Source organism: Oculina patagonica, chromosome 5 (assembly GCF_052425735.1).
Source record: "Oculina patagonica isolate OP01 chromosome 5, crgOcupat, whole genome shotgun sequence".
In the NCBI taxonomy this organism is placed as follows: domain Eukaryota; kingdom Metazoa; phylum Cnidaria; class Anthozoa; order Scleractinia; family Oculinidae; genus Oculina; species Oculina patagonica.
Window position 1 is genome coordinate 27,739,308 of NC_135762.1, and position 19,356 is coordinate 27,758,663.

At 41.7% G+C, this 19,356-nt stretch overlaps 1 protein-coding gene across 1 annotated transcript; it reads left to right on the forward strand.

Annotated features, from left to right (window-relative positions):
* The first annotated feature begins 6,369 nt into the window (after window positions 1–6,369).
* Window positions 6,370–18,715, forward strand: LOC144654310 (FHIP family protein v1g243165-like). The gene is made up of 7 exons (XM_078514410.1): window positions 6,370–7,211; window positions 9,792–9,950; window positions 12,463–12,549; window positions 13,422–13,589; window positions 14,323–14,402; window positions 14,948–15,671; window positions 16,447–18,715. The coding sequence occupies exons 1-7, from the start codon at window positions 6,471–6,473 to the stop codon at window positions 17,152–17,154; spliced, it is 2,667 nt and encodes an 888-aa protein (XP_078370536.1). The 5' UTR covers window positions 6,370–6,470; the 3' UTR covers window positions 17,155–18,715.
* Window positions 18,716–19,356: the final 641 nt, after the last annotated feature.

Consider the following 19,356-nt stretch of genomic DNA (forward strand, 5'->3'; position numbering starts at 1 on the left):
TTGTTCTCCTGGTTCTCGTGGTTCTCGTGGTTCTCGTGGTTCTTCTGGTTCTCCTTGTTTTCGTGGTTCTCCTGGTTCTTCTGGTTATCCTGGTTCTCCTGGTTCTTCTGGTTCTCCTGGTTCTCCTGGTTCTTCTTTTCTCCTGTTCTCCTGGTTCTTCATTTTCTCGTGGTTCTTATGGTTCTCCTGGTTCTCCTGGTTCTCTTGGTTACCGTGGTTCTCCTGGTTCTCGTGGTTTCCCTGGTTCTCCTGGTTCTTCAGGTTCTCGTGGTTCTCGTGGTTCTCGTAATTCTCCTGGTTCTCCTGGTTTTCCTGGTTTTCCTGGTTCTCCTAGTCTTTTGGCTCGTGGTTATCCAAGTTCTGCCGGTTCTCCTGGCTCGCGTGGTTCTCGTGGTTCTTCTGGTTTTTCTGGTTCTCCTGGTTCTCGTGGTTCTCCTGGTTCTCCTGGTTCCCGTGGTTCTCGTGGTTCTCGTGGTTCTCGTGGTTCTCGTGGTTTTCGTGGTTCTCCTGGTTCTCCTGGTTCTCTTGGTTTTCCGGGTTCTTTAGCTGGTTCTCGTGGTTCTCGTGGTTCTTCTGGTTTTCTTGGTTCTCTCGGTTCTCCTGGTTCCCGTGGTTCTCCAGCTTCTCCTGGTTAGCTTGCTTCTCGTGGTTCTCCTGGTTCTCCTGGTTCTTGTGGTTCTCGTGGTTCTCTTGTTTCTCGTAGTTCTGCTGGTTCTCGTGGTTCTCCTCATTATCCTGGTTCTCCTGGTTTTCCTGGTTCCCGTGGTTCTCGTGGTTCTTCTGGTTCTCGTGGTTCTCGTGGTTCTCCTGGTTCTCGTGGTTCTCCCGGATTTCCTGGATCTCCTGGTTCTCCTGGTTAGCGTTGTTCTCTTTGTTCTCTTGGTTCTTTTGGTTCTCGTGGTTCTTCTGGTTCTCGTGGTTCTCCCCGTGGTTCTCCTGGTTCTTGTGGTTCTCCTGGTTCTTCTGGTTCTCGTGTTTTTTCAGGTTGTCGTGGTTCTCGTGGTTTTCGTGGTTTACCTGGTTCTCCTGGTTCTCCTGGTTCCCGTAGTTCTCCTGGTTCTCCTGGTTCTCGTGGTTCTCCTGGTTCTTGTGGTTCTCGTTGTTCTTCTGGTTGTGTTGTTTCTCGTGGTTGTCGTGGTTGGGTCGTGGTTCTCGTGGTTCACTTGGTTCTCCTGGTTTTCCTGGTTCTCGTGGTTCTCCTGGTTCTCGTGGTTCTGCTGGTTCTGCTGGTTCTCCTGGTTGTTCAGGTTGTCCTGGTTCTCGTGGTTCTCCTGGTTTTTGTGGTTCTCCTGGTTCTCCTGGTTTTCCTGGTTCTCCTTGTTCCTGTGGTTCTCCTGGTTAACCTGTTCTTCTGGTTCACCTGGTTTTCCTTGTTTTCTTCGGCTGGTTATCCTGGGTTTACTGGTTCAGCTGGTTCTCCTGGTTCTCGTTGATCTGCCGGTTCACCTGGTTCTCCTGGTTCACTTGGTTTTGCTGGTTCTCGTGGTTCTCTTGTTTCTTGTGGTTCTCCTGGTTCTCGTGGTTCTCGTGGTTCTCGTTGTTCTCCGGGTTCTTCTGGTTCTCCTGTTTTACCTGGTTCACCTGGTTCTCCTGGTTATTACATTTGTGACCAAACCTTAGTGATTTCCAGAAACTATACTTGTTCCTTTAACAGTAGGGACATCGCCACTGTCTTTTTTATCACTAAAACGGACATCTAAGGTGGACATTACAATTTCTCTTGTATCACAAAGCTTGATCATTTATCTCTTAAAAGTAGTCAATGCACCATAAACTGATACGACGAAACAAAGTTGACTCAATCTGTATTAAGTCAAAACATCTTTGGATCTTCCTCGGAAATCTTCGGAGATCTTTGGTAATCTTCGGAAATTTTCAGAAAAGTTTGTAAAATGTTCGAAAACATTCGTGTGACCTTCCTTCCAATTCCAATTTTTTGCCGTGCCTTAATCTATTACTTGGTTATAATAATATATTACTGGATTATAATAATCTATTATCAGATTATAATAACCGTATTATAATCTATTGTTATTATAATCCACGGATTAATATTAATCCGTGTTGTCCTGACACAATGTACTGTACATACGAACAGGTATTAGAATCTTGTCAGAATCCAGAGGCGACGGAGCGTTTTGGAACGTTGTGGGTCTAAACCTGTCCCAAAAATACCCGGCAGGTTTTCATATTTAGAGCAACATTTTCCGTTGTAGCAACGGTTTTTTTATTGAGCAGTTTCTAGACCGAAGATTTCTAAAGATTCTCCGATTAATATATTGTTGTTCGAATTGAAGGCCATACGAATGTTTACGATCATTTTTCCAACTTTTCCGAAGATAAACGATGTTTCCCGAAAACTTCTAAGAAAGTTTCGAAGATGTTTGAACTTTCGATCGTTCATCATTAAATTATCGTCGGCAGACAAGACGTCATCGGTTTCTTCACGATTGTTCTCAGTGAGAGAAATTCCTTTAGTCCCTTTAATTTAACAAGTTTTTACCTAATTTTTTTAGACAGTTCAGACGATTCTACTTCATGTTTTCTTTTTGGGTAACTCTTTTGTCGTTGGAGGGCAGAAAATATAGGCTCTGAAGTAGCCAAAGTCAAGATAACGTGAAACACTATCTAAACAGCTTGTGGACCTCCACTTGTGGTGTTCTGGAGAAAGGAGGTTTGTTGAAAGACCTACCACATATGACTTTGCCAAAAACGAACCTGTTAAAACTTTTGTGAAACGATCACGAGAAGGATTATCGTTACAAACTGAAGGATTATCGTTACAAACCAAATTTACGCTGCGAAGGATTATCGTTACAAACCAAGTTTACGCTGCGCTCGCAATATTTTGGGCACCAAAACGGGGAGGAGGGGGGGGGGGGGGGGGCTGAGACCCCCTAAAAAAAAGTAACCATTTGAAGGGGCTACAACCTACTTCGGACCCTTCCGCCCCTTCCCCTGCTCCGCCACCTACGGAATTGCGCGCTTCTCTGCTGACTTGAATTTCTATTTGAGTTTGCTGGCACATTGAAACTTACCACCACAGTAAAAGCAATACACAATGAGATAAGTCTTAATTTGTAAGTGTTGTTTCATATATTGTATATAGTTAACTCTCTGATCTCTAAAACGGACGCCGTCGGGACCGGCTCCAACTATACACTCAACTTTCTCTTAAACGTACAGTTCTATAAGACGGACAACTCTTTAAAGTATGTCAGAGTATTTTAAATCATTTTTCTGATTACTTTCATATTGACGGAAACCTCAAACTAGTAGTTTTCTAATGTAGAAACACACCAAACGAAGAAATAAAAAGTAAAAAGCCAAAAATAAACAAGGATGGTTTCGACTGACGAAGATTAAGACGGATTACGAATGAAAGACTTGAAAAAACTTGCCAATTTTTTCAAGATGCGTAGTCTGTGACGTAGCTCCTTTAAGACGGACACCAGTGTTGGTCACGGCCTGTCCCTGCCATCTTTCAGTCATTTTACTGTAACTTAACTCCATACTGAGACGGTCAACTCTCTAAAACGGACAGTTTGAGCTGGTCCTAGTCTCCCTTAATCTCCTTAATCTCCCTTAATCTTCAGCTTAATCTCCCTCGCAGCCGTTTTTAGTGTCGTCACGCAACATTCCTCAGGAATGTTGCGTGACGACACTAAAAACGGCTGCGAGGGAGACTAAGCTGGTCCCGACGGTGTCCGTTCTAGGGAGAGTTGACTGTATTCATATTGTTTCATATTGTATCGGTAAACTGGTGGACGGTACAGTCAACTCTCGCCTTGCGGACACCCCGCTATTGCGGACACTCGCTATTACGGACAAAATCCAGATCCCCAACGAACAAGGTTTGACTGAAAATGATTCCCGCTATTACGGACTCTCGCTATGACGGACACAAAACGACGCCCCGAACGTGTCCGCTATAGCGAGAGTTGACTGTAATTACAAATTGAGCGAGGATTTTAAAACCAAATGGTAAAGAGTTGAAAGCTACATGCCATTGTTCCTTCGGCTTCTTGCAGTAAGCCACTACCTCTTTGGAACTTCTCTTTTCATTTCCCTGTTGTAAACACTACCTTAACTGTTTTCTAACTTAGAGACATTGTTGTGATCTGTTTGTTATTCTTATAATCGATTACCGTATTTATTCGATTTACCGTGTTTATTCGATTTATTTGATTTACTCCCATATGTGGCTTTCCAAGTTGCTCGAGATTTTCCAAAAAGTTGCTTGTAATTTCTCAAAAAGTTGCTCAAAAGTTGCTCCAAAAATCCAAAAAAGTTGCTTCTGATAACAAAAGTTGCTTGAAAGTTGCTCCAAAAAATCCAAAACGCTGCTTCTAATCCAGAGAATTTCTCTAAATATGTGCTAATTTCCCTTTGAGGGTAAGATTTCCAAACTGTTTTATGCAATTTTACAGCAAAAAAAGTATCTAAATAACATATTAAGGGAAAAATTTGTTAAATAACAAGGATTTCTTCAACTGAGAAAAATCGTGAAGATATCGATCGATGACGTCATGTTTGCTGACGAGTTTTGTAATGTTTTAATGCATAATAAGCCGAAAGTTGAAACGTCTTCAGATGTTCCTCGAAAATCTTCAGCAAACTTCGTTAATCGTCGGAAACGTTCGTATGGCCTTAGAACAACACTCGGATAATCTTCGGAGATCTTCGGTCTGGAAATTGCTCAAAATGCAACAAGTTGCTCTAGAGGAAAAAAGTTGCTCGAAGGGAAAAAAGTTGCTCGAAATGTGGAAAGTTGCCAAAAAGGTATATAGGTATGTGCCGCCCGATAGGGTATGGTTTTTGAGGTTCTCGGTCCTTAAATAGGGTATCATTTTTGTTCCTTTTGGCAATGTGTTCCCAGTGTGATCCTTAGATAGGGTACCTAAATTCTATTAGCTAAAATAAACGCCCAGCTAAACGAAAAAAAAAAGATATTTTAAGACTAAATTTTCTGTTTAGGTATCAGAAAAGCGATTTTATAAAGTTTTGTGTCTTGCCGTCTTCACGGAACGCTTCTCCTCCCCTTGAATAGGGTGTCATTTTTCGGTTTTGGGCCTTAAAAAGGGTGTCAATTTTCGCTTTCTTTATCCTTAAAAGGGTCAGGGTTTAAGAACCTTGGCGGCACACCCCTATCCGAAATTTATGGGAGTACCCCCCCCCCCCCCCCCCCGGGCGCCCACCTCGAATAAGCGCCCAACCTGTAGGTAGTAGAAAAGTTAATAAGCGCCCAGCCTCGAATAAGCGCCCACCCCCTCCTCCCAAAAAAAAAAACTGAAGTGCACAAGCTGAGTATACCTTAGTGACAATAAGATTGGAATGGACTTCGAACTACTAAAAGACTACTCGAGTTTTCTAATATTTTACAGAAACTTTCAAAGAACAGTTAAAATTCTGCTTTGGTACATTTGCACATCTTCACGTTTTATTAGTACCTGTTGTCTTGTTGCAAAATAAACGTACTTGCTGAAAATGGTAAAAATTTAATAAGCGCGCAGCCTCCAATAAGCGCCCACCTCGAATGCGCCCACTCTCAAGGTCCAAAAGGAACAATTGCATTTCTTGTTTTCCAAGGAAGTCAACATGGTAGTGACCGGACGACCGTTTCCTGACCAGTTCTTTTCATCTTTTTCGCTGTTCAACAAATTAACGACATTAACCCATTATGACTGCCTTTGTTCAAAGTTGAGGGTCGAAATAAGAATTACTAAACAAACATCCAATTTGTGGATCACTGTTTTATTATGCTGTCCTGAATAATTAAATCACTTCTCGGTCGGGGTGTGCTAAGTTGAGTAAGGTTAGTTAAGTTTTATATCGCACAGAAATTTCTGGTAACGATAATATTTTTATTATTTATGATATTTTGGAGGTAACTGAGAACAATATTTTTGAAACGCGTCAATGTCAATGCATTCAATGAAAGAACACCTGGGGGTGGGGGGGGGGGGGGGTTGTAAAGCGGATAATAAGAAGATGATCAAATTACGGAACTCTTTAAACCTCAGAAGGGCTTTTGCAAAAAAAAAAAAAAAATGAGATGCGTATGTCAAATATTGTCAGTTTCGCAAAATTTTAGCCTTTGCGCGGACTTCTACCATTTCCTTTCTTGCTACCAGGAAGCAATTTATTTCCTTGTATGCAATAAATAGAAAGCGTCTGCTCGCCAAGTGCAAAATTTTAATTTGATTCTGAAATATTTCTGGATCGACAAACTTCCTCGAAACTTCCCTGTTGTCAGAACTTACAGAAAAGTTCATGCTGTTGAAAAATACCGAACAGAAATAGGATCGCCATATGATTGGCTAAAAAGTGCTATGCTGTCAATCATCCTGTCGGTTGTCGTGCTTCCATGTTTTCAAGATGGCGGAAGGCGGATGATGCTTACATGAGCGTAATAACTTTTGTCCAGTTGAACAACTAACTTATGGGGCTTTTTGAGCCGACATTCAGTCATGAGCTTGCTAAAGAAACTTGCTTCTCTGTCGCCTCTTCAATCCCCGAGTTCAGACGTTGATAAGAAGCAATTAGACGATGGTTTTGTTGAGGGTGCCTCGGACGATTTGAGACTTGTGGACGTACACTGGAAAAATGCAAAGGCGATAATACTTCTGGATGAGAAAACTATTGGACACCATGAGCGATGTAATATTTTAGTGTACCATTTAAATGAAATTGTTTCCGTTTTAGTCGACGAAAAGGACGGTGATCCCGGTCCTTGTTTACAATACGTTCTGGACGAAAATGTGTTTCAAACCGTATTCACCTGGAGCGCGTCAAACAAGAATTGCGTTAAAGACATGAAGCGAGAGCAGCTTAGGTTTTTTAGGAACCTTATAGAAAAAGGCAGAGCGCCTCTGCTTATATACGAGCAAGTCTGGAAACCTCTGCTGTACCTCTTGCATTCTTGCGTGAACAACATTTCATCGGACATGGAGGAACATTTCGTGGCAGTGCTGAAAGGGCTTTGCGTGAGTGTTAACCGCGATATTGCGCTATTAGATCTGTTTTTCCTGGAGAATCACCATCACACGCAGATTGCAAAACTATCTGTGTTTTCTCTGCTCATTCCTTTTGTACATCGCGAGGGAAATGTTGGAATTTGGGCTCGCGATGCGATGCTTTTATGCATGGCTCTATCATCAGTAAACGCAAGATTGGGAACATACATCGCCGAGGAAACAGACTTCTGTCCCGTGAGTATTATAGTTATTTTTTATCACGTTACTTAATGTTTTGTACTTAAGGTAATTGTTTGTCATATAAGTTACATCTTAAAGTGTTTTTAACTTGTTCGATCCCGGGTCAAAGGTAGTTTTTTTTTCAAACTTTGGCGCGACTATTATGGGTATGACTATGTCAGTTTTATTTATTTTTGTTGACTTTGCCTTCAAATGGTTTACTCTTCGATTTAAAGAATTTGCTGACACTTTATGTCAGCTTTCTTTTCATATTTAGCTGCGATTACTTCCAGACAATGTTCGCTGAAACAAAGACTAAACACCCTGCAGAATTATTCACGTTAACTTTGCCAAATTATTTTCCCCAGAGTCAGCATGGATTCGATCCAAAGGTTGCAACTTTAAGTAACGTAAATGCGTATTCTACAGTTTATATTTGATCGTGATATTTCAAGTTTCGTTTTGAGTTTATTGTGTCCCGTTTGCAGTGTGTTTTGTCTATAATTCACTGTTAATTCATCCCAGCAAAAACGTGAAATCTGAAGTCTGCTCATTTGAAATTCTTTGCATTTGTTGATACCCCCTGATGTATGCAAATTTTTGGCTTAAAATAATTTGAATTTAGTACTACAGTGTCATACAAGTTTGGCAGCTGGTAAAATAATAAAACTGAGTGCCATGTAGTACGTAGAAAAGTGATCCACAGTCTGGTTTTGTGTGTGATTATATTCTTTTGAAAATTAGCTAAGCCATAATGAAAACTACAAATATTTGTGTTTTGTTGGTGAGTTTTAGTAATAAATAGTGCAGCAGTAGCAGTAATATTCAGTGACAGTGACAGGTAAAAGTTTACATTAATATTCAGACTGAAGTACTGTAGGTGTATGACAAATTTCTTACCCATTAAACCAAACCGCATCTTGTTCAATCTTTTTTCCCTGTTGATCACAATAATATTGCCTTGATCACTCCAGCAAAAAATTATTATTGTCTGATCATTGTTAATAATGATCTCTGAACACTATAGAAAGCTTTAAAAAAAAAAGTGATTGCAGTGGTACACATACAAACTGCATCTTTCTGTAAAATATTCTCGTCACTTGTTGTTTGATGATGTAATAATTGAGTTTGTACCAAGATATTTGATCTTGATAGATACAGGTTAAAGTTTATCAATTAAGATATCAACTGGTCAAAGTGTGTAGCGAGTGCAAACCTTCCCTTTTTAACTCAGAAAATGGCAAAACTATTTCTGAGTTCTCGGGAGCAAGGCCAATATGACTCCTTCGCTCCTCTCCTTCCATCCGTCAATAGCTCTTATTGCAGTTCCCAGCAGTTTGACACATAAACGAGGCGAAAGGGTCATTCTGCATTGTTTTAACCAATGTGTTGACCCTTTCGCCTCGTTCGCATACCTTCTCAAGAAAAGAATATAAATTATTATCGCAGGCTCAGCTACAATAACTGCTATTCATGGACTGTATTAACCAGTTCGTTGCAAACAAACCGAATGCTGTTTTGATGGAACTTTGTGTTGCGGCGCAAATGTTCCAATATTGATTGACAGTTTGCTCGTCGCAACTTGCAACCTGAGCAAGCTGCCAAGTTCCAGTTTTTAATTTTCCTGTATGGAACATAATAATTCCACCTCTGTTTCAAACGAGGATGAAATAATTGCCCTCTTATCAACTGCTTATCAACAGACTGTGAGAAATTAGCGACAGGCTTAGTTGAAATTGCCAAACTTGGAATTGAATCTTAAAATTCAAATTTGCTCCGCAAGCTATGGCTAAAGTTTGTAATTTTGAAGCGTCATTCCTAGGTTAGCAGTGTAAACTAAGCCTGTCGCTTATTTCTCGAATTCTGTTGATGAATAGTCAAATATGGGCAATTGTTTTCTGCTTCTTTGAAACAAAGGTGATTATAACCTTGTTTTATACCGCAAAATGAAAACCAGAACTTGGAAACTTGCTGGAACAAATTTGAATTAAAAGTTGCAAGTTGCAATGAGCAAACTGTCAATCAATATTGGAACATTGCACCGCAAAATTGCAGACTTCCCATCAAAAGAACATCCAGTTTGACTGTATTCCACTGACAAGTTCATATCATTAGTGCAGATGCACTATGTGATGGTTTGGTGGGTGCGGTTGCACCCAGCCGCTCGCGGTGACTCGCAATGAATTTCTGTGGAGGGGGTGGGGGGGGAGCCTGACGACCCCGGACGAGCACCCGACGAAGACCACGAAGCCCGCTCTCCGCCACACACGATGCGAGAAGTCCTGCTGAACTCAGAACTCGCGGGTTGCGTAGCCCAGACCGCGCCGAACCGAAAAGAGAGACTTCACGGCGCCGGAGACTGCGGATCGGACACCGACCAGGAACATCCTAGCTGCTGCGACCTGCGATTTGATTGAGTCGGGCACCGAATGTCGCGCCGCGTTCGCCGGAAGACAGTGCCGGGTCGTTGAAGATGGGCGGGAGATCAGTAGCCTGTGAACAGTTCCGGTTAGCAAACCGACATATATAAAACAACATACTTTCAATTGTTCCATATTGCATTCTGCACTTACCAAATCATCGAGATTTTTTTAGGTGTTGGCAACAGGACTCAGTGCACTGTACTCTGACCTGCCGACCTCACTTGACATCCCATCAGAGGACTGGTATTCTTTGGAAAGGGGACTGTGGGCAACATTTCCTGAACTGGTGTCTTTTCTGACATCTCTGGAGTTCTGTAACAATGTTATTCAGGTACATAAAATAAGAGATTATTGATGTGGCAGCTACTTCTGCCATTGTCAGTTTATTACAATGCTCATTATCTTGATTAAGGGTGCATTCGATTGGGGAATCTGGATTTGGATTTTAAAATTTAAATTTCAGATTTCCCAATAAAACAAAAAAATTCAAAAGCGGATTCTGACTTACCGAAATCATTTTCTGAGGTGGATTTCAAATAAAAAAATCCAAACCTGGATTTCATGGATTTCTTACTTCGCCTTTTTTTTGGGAAATCTGAAAAAAGATTTGCAAAGCTGTTATTTTGAGCAGTGGTCAATGATGCCCCACTGTGAATGCGTAATCCAGAATGGTGAACCAAAACACTGAAAAATGCATTTGATTGTGAAATCGAAATAAAGCTGATGTTTAGTTCCAAACAATAAAATTGAAAAATTAGTGGTCTGATTCATAAAATGCAGAACTTAGTTGTAAGTTTCACATTGTTGTTTTTCAGAAGACGGAAAATAAATTTGCCAAAAGTTATAAAGCATGTGCACAGCTATTTTCCTTCTCAATCAACCTTTTGTTGCTAAGCAAAAGTTGTTTATCATGAGCTTAAAAGCTCCCCATTCGTGCATGCAGAATTAGGAGAGCATAGAAAGCAGAACAGATTTGCAAATCCTTTTTCTGATTTTCCTCCCAACCCCTTACTCCCCCAAAAACAACAACACCAAAAAAAAAACACCAAAATAACAAATCCGTGAAATCCAAAGTTGGATTCCTTAATTGAAATCCCCTCAGAGAAAGACTTTGTTGCATCAAAATCTGAATTTGGATTAAGGTAGTAGAACTGCTATAAACATGTCCAATTTGAAAATTAATATCTCAAACATTAAATATTTTTTCAAAATAAAAGTTACATAGACTTATGGACAAGACCTGGACATTCAGGAAAATGATATACGAGGTGTCAATTTTCACACCTTAGGTGTGAATTCGCAGTTAAATCACAGGCTCATAAAATTAAAGATTGCCGATTTACGGCTTTCCTTTGAAAGATACCGTAACCAGAGCCGCACCTGCCACGCGAAAGAGGGGGGGGAGGTGGGATGGGATGAAACACAGAGAGACCGAGGGGAGCCCAATGGCGCAACACAGAAGAACCGAGGAAGACACGAGAGATGGCCGCGACGAGGACGCGGACCGCCGAGCAGATGGCCCCAAGGCCCGACCCAGCCTCCAGCCCCCACGCTGCCCAGTCCAGAACGACGCAGACGGAGAGTGGGGACGGGGGACGCGAGACGGGAGGGAGAGAGCGAGGAGCGCAGGAGACCAGACCGACGGGACCACCCCGAGGCGGGGGGCGGGGGGCCGCGGGGTTTACGGTACAGAGATAATTTCAACTGGAGCCGATTTATGATAGAAACGTTTAATTACCTACAAATACCGGAGTATGCCTGCATTTATTTCTGGAGATAGAGCGTTCTAGTTATTTTTATGTGTGCCTCAACTTTGAACAGCCATAATTTTGTCAAAAATGTCTGGGCCGCTCCGGGCATTCACACACAGTTTTCTCAACATAACACAAATAAACAGTGCAAATTTCACCGAGATCCTGACAATTCTACACCTTTAAATTGCAAGTACCTTTTGAGGCGGTCTGTTACAGCGGCGAAATTAGCGAATGTAAGCAGCGAAATGTGCGTTCGACGCTCTGTTTTTTTCGACGCCATATTGAATTCTCAGAGGTAGACCGCTGTTCAATGTGTTTAAGGCCGTATTGTTACGATTGCTACACGAACAAGCTTGAAAAAATACGGATTTTTCCGATTACTGTCGGAGAAAACATGGCGGCGTAAACAAATATGATACACATAGCAACGCCAGATTTCGCAATTGCGTTACGGAACTCATGCTGCATCTTCTCTGGGCTCTGCGAGGGTTGGATATCAAGACAGCTTCTTTGTAAGCTTTAGAAGGCTTAACAAGAGGCATAGATTTTGTTGATGCTTCCAAATTATAAAGAATTTCGCCGTCTTGCTAAAATTTCGCTCGAACTGTGTAGATACGATCGCATGTTATAAAGCCGATTCATGTAACATTGCTGTCAACGCGAGGTCATATCGACTCGGATGGCAGAGCGCTAATCATTAACATCGCAAAATGGCGTTTCTAGCAACCAACTTTCGCCTTTTTTTTCTCCGCTTCTAAGCTAAAAGAAGCCCCCCATCTCTTGTATTTGTGTTAACTTTATTAATATCTTTGAAAAGAGCGAGTTTTTAGGTATGGTTTATTTTTGACCTTATAGCAGTTCTAATACCTTAATTAGGAATCTGAAATCCGGATAAGTACATAACCCAAGTCTGGATTTCCAAATTGGATGCACCCTTAATTATGAATTTGTGTTTAAAAGCTAGCTTGTATGTAAGAAATGGCAACAGCTGTTACTTTTAGCAGTAGGTTACTAAATACTATGCTTATTTCTTGAGAATAATTGCATGTTTTTTTCGGCTGTCTCATACAATTTATTTATTTTGTTCAGATTGCCCATCCCCAAGTTCAGTGCAAGCTGTTGGATCTAATTTACCATGGATTTCTTGTGTCAGTAATGGCGTCATCACTTAGTCAGGTACAGTGGGTCATATAAGTGTTGTCTTCTGGTTGGTCACTTTTTTGAGAATTGGAAAATTAAAAATGAAAAATTGTTCAGTTTCATTTTGCATTTTCGAAAGTACAAAAAAAACTTCTGATTTTTTTTTTAAACCTCTGAATATTTCATTTTTCCAAAAAGCAAAAACAAAAAACACAAAAGAGAAAACAAATGATCAGTGAATTTTTCAGAATTCAATATTTAATCTGGCTTCTCATAGCGGACTTGCAAAAGGATCTTAGTTTTGCAAGATGTATTGTAGACAAAGGTCTTAGTTTTGAAATTAGGGCTCCTCTGCTACAACTTCTTCAGGTGAGTACCAAGGAAGCTTAAAAATCCACTGGACATACAAGAAGAACCAACTCAGAAAACCTGCATAAATGTTAAGTATACAACACTGCAGACGTTTCTAGTTTCTACAGTGGCCAGCTGCCAGATGGTTTACCAGTTACCTTATACAGTCAACTCTCTCTTAAATGGACACCGTTGGGACCGGCCCCATCTGTCCGTCTTATGCTGGATTTCCACTGACGCGTAATTTTTTACGCGCGTGAAAAATTTAGAGACACTGACTGTATGAACGACTTGCGTACACGTTAACGCAAGTCGTTCATATATTGTCTCTAAATTTTTTCATGCACGTAAAAAATTACGCGTCAGTGGAAATCCACCTTTAGAGAGGTGTCTGTTTTGTAAGGAGTTAACATGTAGTTACAGTAAATTGACTAAAAAATGGCGGGGACAGGACCAACATCAGGTGTCTGTCTAAAAAGGAACCCATCTTAAAGAAGTGCCCGTTAAGAGATAATCGACTGTACCACTGATTGTAACTTTATTTTTCTACCCTGCAGAGCTCCACTGAAGCCCTAATTGCTGCCACATCCTACCTGGACCTGTTTTTACGCAGCATTACTGATGCGAATTTGATGAAAGTGTTTTTGGAGTTCATTATGGTCCAAAGCTCTGATGGAACTCCCATTCTAGACTTGCTTGTGTCAAGGATTGCACAGGAATCCCAGGTAAGTAGTTGGCAAAAAGGTTACCCAACTGGTGTTAACTTGATACAACATGAGAATACCAGTGAATACATTAAGTTGTTAGTTAAGGATTAGACAGTGGCTGTTTTAGGTCCGAGGCTCAGGTGGCCTGATTCTCTTTTTGAAAAAGAATATTATACCTAAAGGCATACCTGCCAACCCCCAGAGTACAAAAAATCTAGAGACGTCTAGAAATCTTTGCATTGTAAGGATATCATTTAAGACAATGTATAAATACTCTCCGAAAATCAGACCGGTAGATTTGATGAAAAACTTGGAGACTCCCAGGAAAACCTGGAGAGATGACAGGTATGTAAAGGACCAAAATTTTGTCTCTTTTTATTGGCAAGAAAAAGTCTTTCTTAATGTGGGCCCTCCATTGTTAGCCACTATGAATTCCTCACTGTCAGTAATAGCAATAGGACTTTGTGCTGTACAATTCTGGGAGTAATCAGCAGTCAGAGTAATTTCAAAATCAGCCAAGTGCAATGCTGGTATAAAATTACTCCTGAATTGTATGGCCCAAATTGCCTTAATCCTGTATTCAGCATGACAAAATAAAAGATTGTAGACAAAGGACAAGAAAGTGGACTTTTTCTTTCAGCACGAGGCCTTTCCGTAATCAATAATTAAAAGCCCTTTTGCCTACCAACAATTGTAGCTGATGTTTTATTAGTTTTGTGCTTATGGCTTTTCTTTAACTGTTTTATTTTAGCTTGCTGTGGTGTCGTTGGGTTTGTTTTACACTCTTCTGGACCTGAACTGTGAGGATATCATGTATAGCTTGGTGCTCAAGTGAGTTCAGTACTGCGCTATGAAACATGAAATTTCACTGCAGTACAATCTGTCAGTCTTTTTGGCAGCGATTGTTTGAGTTTCGACATGCAACGCTCCCTCCCTGTTTGTGGGACAGAGAGCATTTCGTGACAGGCCCGAAAAACGGCTGCGAAGGAGATTAAATTTTTCCCCTACAATTCCAATTTTCTTTCCCTTCCAACCTTAAAAAAAAAAAAAAATATATTTAAATTTTTTCCCCCTATATATATATTTCTCTTTTTTTCTTCTTTTTCTATATTTTTTTATATTTTTTTTTTTTTTCCCCCTGCACTCTCTGGGGAGGGGCAGATGGTGGCAAAAATATGTGAATTTTAAAGGCGATTTTCGTTATCAGTCCTTAAATGCGCCCTGGGATGCATAAGGCCTCTTTGAAGGCCTCTCCAGCGGGAGCGGTCAGACTTCGAATTGAGCCGGGTTTTACAGAACTTTTCAATTCACTAGAGTATATACATGTACATGTAGCTTTCTATTCCTTGACCCTACGACATCAATCACCTCCACAGATACCTCATCCCCTGTAATCACATTCTGAGCAGTCAAAAGAGAACCATCAAGGAAGTGGATCTTTACAGCAAGAGCGCCTTCAAGTTCCTGTCGCTCATTCCCGCTTGCTGCTCTAGTGAATCCTCGTCGCTTTCCTCTTCCTCTGAGAACTTAAACGGAGGCGCCAACACCCCAATGAAGATCGACCTGAAGACATCAAGCGAGTTGGTGTTCTACCGGTCACCGCTCTTGAGTGATCTTTATGCTGATGTCTGTGCAGATTACATGGAGTACCTAGTGGACGCGCGTAGTTTACTAAGAGTTTGCCAGATGAAGTGTGCTTGTTGGTCCGCGCCATACGATGGGCAAAACCCAGCCCCACAGGACCCCTCCTCAATAGAGCGAGAACGATCGGTATCTAGCCTGTCGACACTTGTTGCCAACGGCGACATCCCGAGCCGGGGGTCCCAAGGGGGATCCCTGGGACCGGAGGATGCACACGGCCCGGTGAAGCGATCAAAATCAGCGACCGAGTTTGAACAGAAGCAGAGTAAGCCCGACTTAGGGCCGTTTTTAGTGACACTGTTTCAAAAAATCGAACGAATGCCGCAGAACTCATTCTATGTGAACTTGATTTTGACCGGGGTGGTGTCGAGGCTTGCTTTGTACCCGCAACCGCTTCTGCGCTCGTTTCTTCTTAATTACAACATGGTTCTCAAGCCAGGAGTACGCTCGCTGTTCCAGGTAGGGGACTTGCTTTAATTGTTAGATTTTCGTGTTTGTATTAGTCCTTCTTTTCCCTTGCTTCGCAAAGTGTTCGAGAACGAAAGCGAATGAGAAAAATAGCCGCGCGAACAGTGGGGGGGCCAGATGCGCGGGCAAGACTCGCGTGCGAGGCGCGTTTGCAATACGTGCATCTGGTTCCCTAAGTCTTGTCCAAAGAGGGACTGTTTGAGGTTTGGTATTTAAGAAACCCTTGTCTGTAGTGTTATACTCATGAAAGAAACCTGGTAACAAACTCCCCCACTGCAGTCGCTTTTTTTACTTAGTTTGTTGGAGCGGTTTTGCTTGAGAAGATTTGTGTGTGTTGTTTGGTTTATGTTTGGTCCCTGGCGACCGTACGTTACTTGAGGCAGACCCTAGAAGCTTAAGAAACCAGCGCTTTATGACTGGTTTCCTTAGCATAAAGAGACAAGAAGCATTGCTACTCCAACCGGACGGGATACTAGTTAAACACAGATTCTCTCTAAGCACTTTGTCAGCTTGCGCTAGGAATTCGCTGGCACCCATGATGTATACTTCGTAGTGATAAGAAGTATACATCATGGAGCATACATAAAGAGACACTATGAGAGTTAAGTGTCTTGCCCAAAACGCAACACCAAGACCGCATTGAGCTGTCCAACATTCAACAAAATCTCAGGTCAATTTCAGGTCAACGGGTTGTTCTTGGGTAGAACTTACAAAAGAATTAGCCGCTGAATTTAATTTAACTTTTGTTTTACCCTTCTTAACTCAGATTCTGAGTTCGGTGAAGATCAAAGTAGAGAACATCGCGGATCAAGTTGACGGACTCGACAGATTACTGCGCCGAGCGAGAAAAAACTTAATTCTTCGCGAGGAAAAGAGCCGCGCAAGCATCCAAAGCGTTGTCGCGGACGTACAACAACCACAGAAAATAACAAAACACTCCGCCGAACCCAGAAGCCCCACAACGGCTCACAAGCTGTTGAAGCAAAAAACGGACTCTTCACTGTTGAGTAGTATGCGAATGCTTCAAGACGGGCCTCCACCGAAAAGTTTTGGAAGCAAGGGAGGCCCACATCTGCGGAAAACATCCCTGGAACCGCCCATGAGCCCGAGATTGGTCAAAGGAAATCAGGAACGGCGAGGAAGTAACGCGAGTGCAAGCACAAGCTCGAGTCTGTCGCTGAGCGAGTCATGGGAGAGCTTGAACTCGCTAAGTCCCAAGTCTGGAAGCACCACAGATCTGAGCACTGAGAACTATCCTAAACCGGGGACTGTTCACAAATTTGCGAGCCCCCAGAATTCGCCCAAAAGATCTCTTTCGAAGAACACATTTAAGAGAAAAAACCCAAAGACTGCGAAAAACGCCGTGTACTGTATTGTGGTCTTGGAAGAGTGGCTGAAGGAACTGGCCGCGATTTCACAAGAACACGCTCTGTTACTTGGCGCCGGGGATGAATGGCACGCGGCTTCCTTGTAACCTTGTGTGGGGTGTATCCATGGGAAGTGGGTATGAATTGCCCGAGGGATGTTACAGTGAAAAAGAGGGGGGAGGAGAGATTGGGGGGGGGGCCATCGGAGAGAAAGGAATTTCCCCATGATGAATAAGTCGGTAATTTTATATTATATAAAAAAAGCTATTTTTGGGTTATTTCAAACAATTATTGGGGAAAAAGTGTTTTCTGAATCACTAAGACTGAAATTCTACCCAGGTCCTAGAAGTTGTTCTTCTAGTACAATCTAGAACCTATTGACCACTTTTCATCGTTTCGCGGACCTATGAGTCCAGGGTACTGAAATTTGCACGGTAGAAGACACGCGATCCAGCGCAACCCGGAGAGAAAGGAGTTGTTTCAGTAGATGCATTACTTAACCGTAGAGCGGTTCTGACTTAAGTGTCGAAAGTAACTCGCTTTTGCTTTGGTCTTCTATTGCGTTATGCTTGGTTTTTAAAAAAAAATTGCGCCACTTTCTCATTCAATCAGAGTTAAAACATTCATACACGCTTACCCGCGCTTCGTCCCGGCTTCATGTAATTTGCTTGAAGTAGAACCAAAACCAATCTTGACTCCTTTACACACGTTTTCCCGCGTTACGCCCCGCTACGCTGTGTATTTCTTCAAGTTTTGATTGGTTTTGCGGGTTATCTGTGTCGATTGTGATTGGCCAGAGTGATTAGTATGATTTTGGACACATGTTACGACACTCAGTTGAAACCGCTCTAACTCCAGCGAAGATTACATTGCACGAGAAATAAATTAAGGTAATCACCCTTTAATGATATCGTGAGGGAAAAATAGAACAATTTTAAAATTAATTACACGTAGAAGAGTTTAAAAGATATTTTATACCAACCAGAGTTTTTCTCGTAAACATTTAAAAGAGAGACTATCGATCAGAATGTTATTTTGTTATTGTTTTATGTTAATACACTACTGTACATAGCTATTTTGTATATTCTGGTTCCAATCGATCGAGAAGAAGCCATATTGAAGTTTTACTATTCACCAATGAAATTCGCTTCTGACTAACTGTTGTCAACGAATTTTATTTTAAAGGATATATTCGTCTAAGATTGAATCTGTGCCCTATTCAATAGGCGTAAACTTGAAACGAGCTCGTTCTTGCTCTCAGAGCAATTCTGGTGTAATTTTGGTATATTTACAGAAGAAACCAAAATTAGCTCGGAAGTGTTTTATCAGTACTTTGACTCGATTTCTAAGCTCAACATCCTTTTGAATTCGAACGTAGTGTAGGTTAGGTTAATTTTTTGCGGCCTGGATCTCAAAAGAACACTTAAATGACCTCCAACTGCAGTAGACAGTTATTTGATGTTGTCCCAGTCCCCTAATGGATCGAGTTTCTTGTGCCAAGGGCCCAGCAACGGGGAATAATAAGCTCTGGGAACAAGACGAGCTGTGATAAAGTTGGGTTAATAGGTTATGTCCAATCTAAATGTTATAAATTATACAATTCGGAACAAATTCTAGTAACGGGCACGTGGTATCATTTTAAATAAATATAAGGCAGAGCTTTTGTAACGTTTTGTAGACTGCTTTTTTTTTTGTACCAGGTTAGTTACCAGATGTTCTCCCGTTTTACTGACCGAGATGGACTAAAAACGACTCTTCATGTAGTAAGGCCAGTGATTCATTTGTTGGCGGTAGAGAAAGTGTGTGTCGCCATTTTGGCTTCGTTTTTTGAATTTTATTCCTGTCAACCGGGCAAAAATTTTCCATATGAACAGACGTCAAAATCCGTCCTGGTAACTGAGACAGCCCGTAAACCGGGCTCATGTGAAGAGGCCCTCAATGTTGTTCGGAAATCTGGCAGTTGCACGATCTTGGACTTTTCAAGTTGTAATTTAGTGTACAAGATTGTGTACAAGAATTGACTGAGTTTATAGCATCATTTTGATCAGCAAAAGCCCCCCTCCCCAGGGAGGTAGGCTCTCCATGTCGGGCTGGGGAGATGCTCGTTGTACCTATTACATGTTAAATGTCGTGTTTTGATACCGGCCGCTTGGGGTGTCCCATTGTAAAATTGCACATTTGCTGCATTTGTGGTACGCTCTGTCTGAGTTTCCTACTTCTTGTGCCGTTTACTCCCGGTTCCTGCCCCTTCCTTACTTGTTCCTGCCTCGTTGTGCTGCTCCTATTTGTAACTTATGTTGTAATTGTTT

Excerpts from the sequence above, each read along its gene's own strand:
- LOC144654310 (XM_078514410.1), top strand. The coding sequence starts at position 6,471 with ATGAGCTTGCTAAAGAAACTTGCTTCTCTGTCGCCTCTTCAATCCCCG. Across the intron at positions 14,403-14,947 it reads ATGTATAGCTTGGTGCTCAA|ATACCTCATCCCCTGTAATC; the intron begins GTGAGTTCAGTA and ends TCACCTCCACAG. Across the intron at positions 15,672-16,446 it reads GAGTACGCTCGCTGTTCCAG|ATTCTGAGTTCGGTGAAGAT; the intron begins GTAGGGGACTTG and ends TTCTTAACTCAG.